This window comes from Myotis yumanensis, unplaced genomic scaffold, assembly GCF_028538775.1.
Source record: "Myotis yumanensis isolate MYYU_CA2020_CCGP unplaced genomic scaffold, mMyoYum1.0.hap1 SCAF_1, whole genome shotgun sequence".
Taxonomy (NCBI): domain Eukaryota; kingdom Metazoa; phylum Chordata; class Mammalia; order Chiroptera; family Vespertilionidae; genus Myotis; species Myotis yumanensis.
Window position 1 is genome coordinate 176044267 of NW_027223752.1, and position 13131 is coordinate 176057397.

At 40.4% G+C, this 13131-nt stretch overlaps 1 protein-coding gene across 10 annotated transcripts in view; it reads right to left on the reverse strand.

Moving 5' to 3' along the window:
• BMPR1B (bone morphogenetic protein receptor type 1B) overlaps positions 1–13131 on the reverse strand; it is a 373138-nt gene that overhangs the window by 21416 nt on the left and 338591 nt on the right. For all 10 annotated transcript variants that reach the window (XM_070392526.1, XM_070392498.1, XM_070392490.1 and 7 more), the window contains 4 exons: positions 11381–11477; positions 10191–10329; positions 6054–6246; positions 4587–4884 (listed from right to left, as the gene is read on the reverse strand). In XM_070392526.1, the coding sequence (XP_070248627.1) occupies positions 4587–4884; positions 6054–6246; positions 10191–10329; positions 11381–11477 (727 nt within the window). The remainder of the gene's footprint in view (positions 1–4586; positions 4885–6053; positions 6247–10190; positions 10330–11380; positions 11478–13131) is intronic.

Here is a 13131-nt window from a genome sequence, read left to right on the forward strand (position 1 = left end):
CCCCACACCCAGGCACCAGGGCCGGGGGACCTGAGGCCACACCACCCACCCTAGTGCCGGGGCCGGGGGACCTGAGGTTGCGGCCCTTGCCCGGCAGGGCTTGATGGGGGACCTGAGGCTGTGTCCCCTCCCCTGCCCTGCGGGGCTTGGTGGGGGCGGGACTGGCTGGATCTGGGTCTCGTGTGATTTCGAGGAGCATGAGGGTGGGCAGGGACTTGACTCTGGGTCCCGCAGCATGCCCCAGACTCTGACAGGAGGGAGATTTTCATATACATTTTACTAATTTTCTTTCATCTTTGACACTTCTATTATAGAGAAAGGGCAAATAGCAATATTAAAATATTTCCTCTAATTAAGTCCCTTTTAATGTGCACGAATTTCATGCACCGGGCCACTAGTAGAACATAAAAGTGAAAGGGCATCTGAAATTATCAAATGCAAACTATGCTTAATAGAAGAGAAGACTGAGGTCCAGAATGGTAAATGGTCCCACAGTGATTCTTCAGCCATATGAGATCTGTGCTTCCCACAGCCATCGCAGTTGCACATCTGAACAGGCATCCTCAAATATTTCCTTTCTTGATGAACTAGTCTATTTATGCCAAACACATTGCTGAATTAGCCCTTAAAATATTCCTCTCCACTTTTTTTAAAAAAAATAAGTTTTGCAGCTTCTTTTTTAAAAAAAACACATATTTTTATTGATTTCAGAGAGGAAGGAAGAGGGAGAGAGAGATAGAAACATCAATGATAAGAGAGAATCATAGATTGGCTGCCTTCTGCAAGCCCCACACTGGGGATACATCCCACAACCTGGGCAAATGCCCTGACCAGGAATTGAACCGTGACTTCCTGGTTCATAGGTTGATGCTCAACCACTGAGCCATGCAGGCTGGGCTCCTCTCCACTTCTTAGATTCAGGGTTTGCATGAAATTTTAGAGGTTATTCAGTTTATTTCCCTAGACTCAGCAGAACTAAGTTCCATAAATATGATAGATACCTATTTTCCTTGTTTGTTTTAAGGTCTATATAGAAGATGAGTTCTCAATTAGTTTTATATGGCCAATATTTATTATTTCAAAATGATGTTGGAATACCTATAATGGGTAACTCACTATGTCATGTTGAATGGGAAATACATTAATTAATTTGTACATGGATCTTGCTCTCAAGATGCCCAATGACTAGTAAAAAAGATGAGGCATGTGCTAAAATAATTATAATATGAGAAGTCAAGGGCCAGGAATTAGAGTAGAAAAGATGACGTCACTATTCCTAGCTGGGGGATGAATACAGTGACTTAAAGGCAACTAACTCTGAGATTGGATTAAGGTAAATGGAGAAGGATGGGCAGTCCAATCTATAGCTCATGCAATAAAAAACAAGGCAGGAGGAAAAATATAAGGAAAAAATGCAAGTATTTCAGGTTTGCTAAAGAGAGCATACAAGTTGGAAACTTTGTAGGTACAAAACTAGTAAGGTGGATGGAATCCAGAGCGTGTAAGATCTCTGGACCTAAAAGAAAAGGTCTTTCCCCCCTTCATCCTGTCGTCCCTACGAAATCATTCAATTATCTATTTTACAAAATTTCGAAGCAACGCTTAAGTAATGGGCACCAAGGAAAGGCACTGGTGATGCAAATTTCAGAAAACTATGATTTTTACCTTCATGGTGTTCAGTCTCCAATGTGAACGACAGATAAGTGGTCAGTGATTACTGTACGACAATGTGAGAAATGTCATGAGAGTGTGCACAGACAGGGTCACATGGGAGTATGTAAGAAAGACGAACTTAAAGTCAGATTTGTAAGAGAATAACAATAGTTATCTAAAGTAGAAGAGGGGATGTTGGGTATTCAGGTAAAGACAAACGCATGTTAAAAACACCTGAAGATGTGAGAAAGTAAAAAGTGTTCAGAATAAAAGCTCAATTTTAACCCAAAGCCATAAGAAATGATGAAATTATGATAATGTTCAAAATTATGCTTCAAGAAAATAAATCTGGCAGCTGCACATAGAAAAAAAAAATTAGAAATTGGAAGCAACTACAAAATGCTTTCCTCCAGAGCCTAGAAACATGGTAGAGAGGACCCAACTGGCCCAGCTCAAGTGGGAAGATCATGCGACAGGATTTATTCAGCTGCACAAACCAAAAACTTCCAGACAAAGGAAATGTCCTGCACCTCATGTTTTATTTTTTAAAATATATATATTTTTTACTGATTTCAGAAAGGAAAGGAGAGGGAGAGAGAGAGGTATAAATATCAATGAGGAGAGAGAATCATTGATTGGCTGCCTCCTTCACTCCCCACAACCGAGGCATGTGCCCTGACGAGGAATCAAGCCATAACCTCCTGGTTCATAGGTCAACGCTAAACCACTGAGCCACGCCAGCTGGCCCACACATCACATTTTAGAATGGATCAACCCAAACTGGAAACTAGGAAGAAAAAGCAGATATGGCAGGAAAACTAGTTGTGGGAACACCTTTAAGCAGTAGCCAGAAAGCAGACCCTAGAGCAGCGGTTCTCAACCTGTGGGTCGCCAACCTGTGGTCGGGACCCCTTTGGGGGTCGAATGACCCTTTCACAGGGGTTGCCTAAGACCATCAGAAAACACATATATAATTACATATTGTTTTTGTGATTAATCACTATGCTTTAATTATGTTCAATTTGTAACAATGAAAATACATCCTGCATATCAAATATTTACATTATGATTCATAACAGTAGCACAATTACAGTTATGAAGTAGCAACGAAAATAATTTTATGGTTGGGGAACCACCACAACATGAGGAACTGTATAAAGGGTTGCGGCATTAGGAAGGTTGAGAACCACTGGTGTAGAGAGAGAAAGAAGGCAAACCTGGACTAGAAAGGCACGTCACAAAAACAGGAGAAAGGAAGGCTTAAGCGCCATGGTCAGTGAGAGGACATTCAGAAAGCCATGTGGTGACCAAGACCAAGGCTGTCCCTCAATAAAGGAGATTCAGTGGAGAATGGAGAAGCCAAATTACCAGGTATGAAGAATTACTGGATTGTGAAAGCAGATTATTCTTGGGAACTCTCAAGAGATTTAACAGGGAGGAAAAGAGAGAGGCTGTTAATTTGAGAAGCAAGATGGGAATTTTTTTTTGTAAAAAAGACTTGAAAAAGCTTGTAGGAAACAAAAAATAATTCAAAAGAGAGGGGGGATTTAATAATCTTTATTGGCAGGAGGTTCACATTTCTAACCTAACTCTACAGTTCCATTCATTTCCTACTGCGCTGTTTTAAAGATCAAGAGCTTCAATTTGCCTTCCTCTAATGGTGAAGACCTTCCTATGCTGGGGCCTATTATTCAACCCCTGCTCAGTCTTCACTTCTGGGTGAAAATACGAATTCATTAGTTCTTTCTCGTGAGTTTCATTTTCCAAACTTTTAATCACCTCCATGGCTTTCCCTTTGTGCCCTTTCCTACATCTTACAGAGTCATCTTTGGAAAAAAGTCCACAAGAGGATCTAACAATTTAATAAGGACGAAGCCTAAATTTAGTCTTTTATTTTTAAAAATATATATTTTATTGATTTTTTACAGAGAGGATGGGAAAGGGATAGAGAGAAACATCAATCAGCTGCCTCCTGCACACCCCCTACTGAGGATGTGCCCACAACCAAGGTACATGCCCTGGACCAGAATCAAACCTGGGACTCTTCAGTTTGCAGGCTGATGCTCTATCCACTGAGTCAGAACCAGTTAGGGCTAAATTTAGTCTTTATAAGGTGGGTATATGATGATCCCTCTAAGCCAGTGCTTTGCAAACTCACTTTGTGTGGCTGTTTTATTTTCGAAGCAGAGGGACCATTTCTTGTAACTAAGTCATCTGCAAGATAAAAGGGGCTGCTCTGCATAGAGAAGGTTAGCAAAATAGAGCTTCAGGCATTGAGCATTCCTCCTCCCCATGCGGTAGAAGCCATGCAGCTCCCCCAACTCCACACCCTCCTAACCACTCCCCAATCAGGATCTGAAAACCCCTGTTTTATAGCACTTGCTGATTTATGTGGTCAGGTGTTATAGTCATTGGTTAAGCGATAGTATAATAGTGCTGAATACGGCTGTGTTCTGTTTATTAGTTTATTCATTTCTTTCTCACAAAACACCTGTGCAAGTTATCTTTCTTTTATCAGATAAACACACACACACACACACACACAAAAAAACATTGCCTTTATCACTACATAATCTGTAGATCTTCCCTGAAACCTTTTCCTACTTAAAATGTTACCAAGACTTCTGGCCACATAATCGGAGACATTAGCTACCCCTTTTCTGAACAGCTTCATGACAGCTACGAACCCAATGATGTGCAAACACTGTTTTGAAGCCAGGACAATGATGAGCATAGAAATGGGTAGCATGGACCCAAACACTTTGTGCTGCAAAGAAAGTATTTCTTCTTTTTCCCTCCCAAGTAAAGCCAAAAGCAATAAAAATTCCTCCTCTACTAAATGTCCTGGAAGCACTGACCTACACTATGTATAATCTACAGAAAGGGACAGAAAAGAATCGTAAGAAGTGCATTTGTTCACCTTGCTTACTCACCTAATAAATTTAACAGCCAGGCCCAGGTCGGCTATACAGCAAGTGCCATTTTTCTTCACCAGGATGTTCTTACTTTTCAGATCTCGATGGGCGATTGCTGGCTTGCCTTGGGTACTAAAGATCTCAGTGTGTAAATGACATAAGCCACTGACGGAAGAATAGGCTAATTTCAGCATCGATTTAACATCCAGGGTGGTGGACTTCAAGTAATCATAGAGAGAACCGTTTTCATGATAGTCTGTGATTAGGTACAACTGGGTCCAGGACCCTGTTCCTTTGATATCGGCGGCAATGAACCCTAAAAGAAAAGAAGACAAAAAGATTTGGAGCTAAGTGTTTTCTGGATATTATCAGGAATAATTCATATTCTCAACTACCATGCTTTGTCATAGATGTCTTTCGTTTAGCATTTCATTCAGTTTTTTGACTATGCCCCTCACAGTATGAACTTACTAATATCAATCAAAACAAGAGGGGTAGAGAACAATTAAGAGTTTGTATCTGAAAACATGACCTCTTTTTAATCAGCTGCGGATATTTAAATGCTTTCCAATTAACAGTATACAGCTCCTGGTATTATAGTCATACACAAGGCACTGCTTATAAAACAGGAACACCAGTCAAAGCACACACTTCAGATCAACTTACACCCTTTGCAGTTGAATAATCCAACTAGGTCAGTGGTCGGCAAACTGCGGCTCGTGAGCCACATGCGGCTCTTTGGCCCCTTGAGTGTGGCTCTTCCACAAAATACCACATGCGGGCACACACAGACAGTGCGATTGAAACTTCGTGGCCCATGCGCAGAAGTCGGTTTTCGGAAAGGAGATAGACGAAACCAGTATACAAGACGAGTGTGGATGGGAGAGTTGGAAGGGGTCGACCTCAGCGAATGTACCTCAATCAGATTGAGGACGTTTATAGCAAAGGCCAGCTTAGGAGTACCCTAATTAAGTTAATAACAATGTGCCTACCTATATAGTTTAAGTTTAAAAAATTTGGGTCTCAAAAGAAATTTCAATCGTTGTACTGTTGATATTTGGCTCTGTTAACTAATGAGTTTGCCGACCACTGAACTAGGTCATTTCTAATTTGAGAAAATAAAAAGGAATCAATTATCCCTATCAACTGTGGATATAATAAACACTGTTGATAAAATTCTTACAACTTTCCACAACATTTAAACAAAAAATTTGCTCCTTTAAAACCCTCAAAAACCTGAAGAAATGCCCATATTGTATTTGCATTTCCTGGAGAGGACTCCATGTCCATCCCATCGCTCATTCACAAAAGTGCCTTAGTCATGCCTCCTGTGAGGTCTCCCCTTGGAAGCTTACGATGTCCCTGGGCTCATGCCAAGAAGAAAATGTCTATATATTTCAGAATGGGTGAAGATGAGTTCATATGCAGATGTTAACAGAAAAATAGAGAAAAGCTAGAAAAACCTGAACCGCGCTGTACACTCACCCAAAATGTTTTCATGCCTCATCAACACCGTCTGATAAATCTCTGTCTCGCGGAACCAGCTGGCCTCCTCGGTGGTGAAGAACACTTTCACGGCCACCTTTTCGCCACGCCACTTTCCCATCCAAACTTCCCCGTAGCGACCCTTTCCAATCTGTTTTACCATCTGAATCTGCTTAGCAATAGTCCTTTGGACCTGTTAGATCCCAAAACACACTGTTAGTATATTCATAGCACTACAGATTTGCTTAATCTTTTTTCCCCCTCCAGAGAAGAAACAATTACTACATCTAAAATAGAGTTAGCCGGTTTATTTAAGTTTTTATTTGATTTAGCAAATGTTTCTGGTCTTTCTCTACCTAAACTTTCATTCTATACTTCATTCTCAGATATCTATTTTAAGGCTTGATTGTATAAATAAAATGCCTGTAAGATACAATCACTATAATTGTGACTCCAAAAAAGAAAGAAAAAGAATTATTTTATGTAAAATGGGTACACCTGCTTTTATGATAAAGGAATTACCACTCTTTCAGAAATATAAACACTGAAAAACATACAGCTGTACATAATGCTCTGTACTCTCTAACATGTCCCTGAATTAGCAACACACACACACACACACACACACACACCCTACACACAAATATACAGTTTAGAATACTTTGCTTAACAAGGCTGCGTTAATAATACATACTGAAAAGATCTTTTTGTTATTGCTAATCCTCACTCGAGGATATGTTTTTCCACTGAGTTTTAGAGAGAATGGAAGGGAGGAAGGAGAGAGGGGGAGAGGGAAACATCAATAGGAGAGAAATGCATCAATTAGTTGCCTTCCCCACAAGCCCCAACTGGATCAAATTTGCAACCCAGGTACATGCCCTTGACTGGAAATCCAACCCCAGATCCTTTGGGCCAATGCTCTAATCACTGAGTCATGCTGGCCAAGGCTAGAAAGATTTTTCACAAAAGATTCTTCACTTGAGAGGCTTAATGTTCAATTAGAGAATTTACTTCACTTTCTTTACCATTACAGGGTCAGATAAATAGGTTATGAATAAAAAATAATGTTATCATTTATTGAATATATACTATGTATTCAACAAATGCATATATGAATATATATAGTGGGGAGACACAAACTATTTTTTAAAAACATATTTTTATTGATTTCAGAGAGGAAGGGAGAGGGATAGAGGAACTTCAGGATGAGAGAGAATCATTGATCGGTTGCCTCCTGCAGGTGCCCTGACTGGCACTCGAACTATGACCTCCTGGTTCATAGGTCAACGCTCAATCACTGAACCACGCAGGCCAGGCATAACTATCTTAATTGTTACAACTACCCTAAGATATTCCTTCCTTAAAAATTGATACATAAAGATATTTGACAAAAAGATATAAAAGGCATAAATTTTCCCCTTATGTTAAAATATATAACAAATTAGTATCAAGGTGAGATACTCACATACTTTTGCACACTTTGCATTGTCTTAAAACAAGATCTTAAATCTGTAATATTGATAATTTTCCTTCACTAGTTTTATAGGATCTTCTTCCCAGCCTGCCCCTATCCAATGCCTTCCTTTGTTTTATTTAACTTACATTTGGTTCACTTCTCACAAACATCAAGAACACACATTCCAGCCCTAGCCAGCTCGGCTCAGTGGATAGAGTGTTGGCCTGGGGACTGAAAGGTCCCGGGTTCTATTCTGGTCAAAGGGCATATACCCTGGTTGCAGATCCACAGTAGGGGGTGTGCAGGAGGCAGCCGATCAATGATTATCTCTTATCATTGATGTTTCTATTTCTCTCTCCCCCTCCCTTCCTCTCTGAAACCAATAAAAATATTTTTTAAAATTACAAAAAAAAAACAACACAAGAAAACTGATTCCAGAGGTAGATCATCTGAGTCTGAATCCTGGCTTCTCCACATACTATCTAGTGGACCTATCTAGGCCTGTTCCCCTGGTGTGTAATGCAGGGATATAGTTTGAGAACTACCTCACAGGGTTGCTACAAGGATTAAATGAGATCAAATCTATAAAGGCCAGTATCTGGCCAGGATTCAAACCATGGTGATCTGGCTGTTCTTAATCATTTTTTTATATAAGCCAAATGCTATTTTTCTGTATCTAGATTGTAAAAATAAGATAGTATTTTCAAGGACATTAAAAGTTGGAGTTGAAAGCTTTTAAAACAAATTATTGAACAGCCCCTTTAATCAAATGGGGAGATACAAAGTGAACAAAGTATAGTCTCCACCCCTGAAGAAGTGAGAGCCCACCTAGACATAGACATATGAACATCAATTTAACAGTATTTTAATCTGCTATACTGACACTATAAGTAAAATGTTATGACAGAGGATTAATAGATTGGCTCAGTTTGGTTAAGTTGTCACAGAGATAAAATGTGAGGTAGGACAGGAGCCAGAAGTCTGAAGAGCTCCCCATAAAGTTATCATTGTTTCATTCCATGTCGTTTCATTAAAATCTTGGAGAGATGCTGTAGGGACTTAACTCTTGTCTATGTCAATTAGCCTAAGGTAAAATTGGTTTTGTTATGTCATTTCAGAACCCATTGATGACGTCAAATGAGGACTTACTGCGTTTGAGAAACCATTACTCAAGGCTGATGCTAGGGCTCGGGGAGCAGGTAGAGAAGAGGTAGAAGATGATGTATGCCATGCAGACCAGGCTAATGTAGAAGACCCATAAATGCTATTGGACATTAGAATGTTTTATCCAGGGAAGTAACATAGTAAGGTCAAAGACTTCAGAGAGATAGCACCATAGTAATGAGAAAGATGGGTTAGAAGGAAGAAAACAAATAGTTTTCAAGTCCAAGAGCATCAGTATCTGATTCATTAATACCAAAAGGGATTTAAATATTTGTACTTGTCTTTTAAAAATGTGTACTATCTTAAATATAAGAACTATATTTGATATATATTAATTCCAAAATAAAAATCAAGTAATTTGATAAGGATTTTTACATAAGAAAAATGTACATCCTCGGTAGCATCAGTTTGGTCATAATGACTACTTCACAAATGGTTTTCTGTCTGGTTTATTACCTTCAGGGGAGGCTTAGTCAACATAGAGTATCAGTTATGCAAGATGAATAAGTCCCATAGATCTTCAGTGCCTACAGTTAACAATAGTGTACTGTATTCTAAAATTTGCTAAGAGAGTAAATCTTATATCAAGTGTTATCATAAAATAGTATTAGTAAACAAAGAGGGCATGAGGAAACTTTTGGAGCTGATGGGTATGTGTATGGCATAGATTATGGTGATGTTTCAGGTATATATTCATCTCCAAACTCTTCAAGTTGTATTCATTAAATATAAACAGCTTTTTGTATACCCAAAAATAATGTTAGAAGATAAATGCTTGCCTTGAGATTTTTTTTTAATGTTACTTTTAGTACTAAATAAAAAATGGCCTAAGGAATAAAGTAAACAAGATATCCAAAGCCAGACCCAGACAACAAAGATTAGAAAAAATCAATCGTAAGAGTTTATAAAGGAAAATATTTCTCATTAAAATTGTTATTTCCAACCCGAGTCCCAACAACCTTTTTCTGGCCTGGTCCATAAAGGAACAGAATGTTTTTCTCATTAAGGCAAGTGCCTTGGACTCGGTATATATTTTCTTCCAGGTTGGCAGTGTGGAGCATCAGAAAATTAAACCTCTCCTGAATGGAAAAGCCAGGACTTCACCCTGAAACATAAACCCTCCGGCTGAAACGCAGCCTTCTTCCCTGGTAAAAGTACTCAGATCCCCGCTGGTTGTAATCCTTTCGCCTTCAAAAGCCAGGCCAAAGTGCAGTCATACTATCCTGACTGAAAACAGAGGGAAGATGGCCCCATGTTTCATGTTCTCTAATCTGCTCTTTATCAGAATGTCTGAGGGTCTGGATTGTAACCATACACTGACATTAAAAAACAATCACCTTACCCCCAATATGTCAAAATGTTATCAGGAAGCCCCGCATCTGAGATCTGATATCTAACGGATTGCACAGAACGTCCTCTTTGTCCTGCCCTATCTGTTTCAGTAAAATGAAACCCTGTATTTACTGACATTTCCTCTCAGAAAACATTCCTTTAAACTCAATATGCCCTTCTCCTACCAGCAGAGGGAGGCCTGACCCACTTCCTGAGCTCTGAGACTGCTCAATTAAGTCTTTCAGGGATTCGCCTGGAGGAATGTAAGTTTCATCCTGTTCCAACCCAATGCTGTACCGAGGTCGGGCTTCTTGTCTTTTATACCTAAAGATGCACAGAGGAACATCATTTTAGACACTGAGTTGCAATGATACGGACAAAACACTGCAGAGAACACATTAATCCTGGCAGGTTTTACTTTACACACAAAAACAATGCAAGATTACATGCTTGGTATTTATTTCCCTCAGTAATGATTTCCAAAACACAAATTACAATTATTTTCCTAACTGATTCTTTAAAGTAAACTACATGTTTTTACTCAGTCTTAACCATCTACAACTCTTCTCCATTCCTTTTGATTATTTCCCAACAGGCTATAGTCTGTTAATGTTTCTGTGTAGTTCCATTATATTCATGTCCTAAAGCCTTTCCCTATTTAAGGTCCCCCTAATTAATATAGATATAAATTTTTGGTTTGCAAAAGACATTATGGCTAACCTTACCTGTCATGTAAGGTAATATATAGACCAATAATACAGATAAGTAAATATAAGCTTTAAAAAAAATTTTATCAATGGTTAGAAATAAATTTATTTGAATCAACTCCCATTTGCAAAATTGTATCATAAATGAGTATTAAAAAAGGCAAGAGACATGAATTTAAAGGTCCTTGATATTACAACAACTACAAAATAAGTTTGTAGGTGACTAAAAGTTTTATAACCACCATAGTTAACTTTAATATAGTAACTAAACTTATTTAACGTGATTATCTAAAACAATCTTTAAAAGTCTTTCAATACCAGAGAAATTGTTAACTCAGTAAATAAGTAATTACTAGAACAATATAAGTTCAACATGCTAATTTCTCTGCTTAGAATCAAACTCAGTAGCAACTAGTTCCTTAATTCCCTAACTGCCCTAATTTCCATAGGGGTGAAATTTATCTGGGTGATTTTGATATCTGAAGTACAAATGAGATAGTATCTATTAATAGATTCATTAGGACAAATACTCATCAATAGTAACAATATTATCAATGAAATCTAAGATCTAATTAGGTTAAAGGAAGCTGGGGTGGCAGAGCCAAGGGTAGGATAGTAGGTTGACAAAGATAAACTCAAAATTCTATCTCTACAAGTTGGAAACTTACCTGAAGTAACAGAATAAAATGATAAGGACCAACAGGAAACTACAGACAGTCACAGATATAAGTAAGGCTTTGTGGTGTACAGATCCGTCAACAAAATCTGAAATTAAAAGAGAGTAAGTAGTATCATGATAAAGAGAGTATTTTCACCTAAAAATTAGGAAGCAACTCTCTATACACACACACAGGATGTCCCAAAAAATGTATACACGCTTTTTTCTGGTAGCTCAATTGCTGTTCCTTTCTTTTCAGATTTATCCCATTGGAATTAATAGTTATTCAAAGTGTGTATATATGTTTTGGGGGGTACACCATGTATATATATCCCAAATTAAATAATTTCAATTAGCATGAATCATCATTCATCTGGCACTTAGTTCAAGAGCATGCTGGAAGAAATGTGCTTGACATCTTATATAATAAAAGGGTAATATGCAAATCGACTGAACAGTGGAACAACCAGTTGCTATGACGTACACTGACCACCAGGGGGCAGGCACTCAATGCAGAAGCTGCCCCCTGGTGGTCAGTGCACTCTCACAGGGGGAGCACCGCTCAGCCACAAGCTGGGCTGACGGCTGGCAAGCTCAGAAGCCCACTTCTGCGGCAGCACTAAGGATGTCCAGCTGCAGCTTAGGCCCATTCCCCACAGGGAGCAGGCCTAAGCAGACAGTCAGACATCCTCCAAGAGCTCCCGGACTGCAAAATGGTGCAGGCCAGGCTGAGGGAATCCCTCCCCGCCAAGTACACGAATGTCGTGCAACTGGGCCTATAGTCTATCTATCCTAATAAAAGGGTAATATGCTAATTAGACTGGACATCTTCCGGACATCCTTCTTCACAAAGCCATGGTGGCGGGGACCAAGGCAAAGGCAGTTAGGAGCAATCAGGCTGGCAGGCAGAGGTGGTTAGGGGAGATCAGGCAGGCAGGCGGAGAGGTTAGAGGCAATCAGGCAGGCAGGCAGGTGAGTGGTTAGGAGCCAGCAGTCCCGGATTGTGAGAGGGATGTCCAACTGCCAGTTTATGCTAATTAGACTTGACATCTTCCGGACATCCTTCTGGACAAAGCCACGGTGGCGGGGGCTGAGGCTGAGGCAGAGGCAATTCCTGCAGGATCAGGCCTAAACCAGCATTTGGACATCCCCCGAGGGGTCCTGGATTGGAGAGGATGCTGGCCGGGCTGAAGGACCCCCCTCCCCCATGCACAAATTTCATGCACCAGGCCTCTAGTATATATATAAAAGCCTAAGCGACCATTACGACCGAACAACCAGAATGACTGGTCAACCATTTGCTATGATGCAAACTGACCACCAGGGATAGATGCTCAACGCAGGAGCTGCCACCTGGTGGTCATTGCACTACCACAGCCAACCTCCCACGGCCCCTCCCACGAGCTAGCCGGCCCCCATTGGCCCCTGGTGCTAAACCATTTGTAGACAATCTGCTTCTGGGTCGGGGTTTCATATGTGGCAGAACAGCTCCCTTGCTGCGATCTATTGAAAGTCAGCCCTCAACACAAGGGTTTGTCTCGCTCCCATCCTCTCACTTCCCTGGGGGCCACCCACCCACCGCAGTGGTGGCACAGTGGCAAGGGAAGGAGCAGGGGGGAGAGGGGAACCGTGTGGTGGCAGGGCACCTCCAGCGGCCTTCAGTGTCCGTTCCTTCTGTGCCCGGCCCAGCAACCGTCGCCTCCTCTCCTGACCCCACCAGGGCCTTTGGGCTCTGGGCTGGGGCAGGGAACTGGGGGTAGG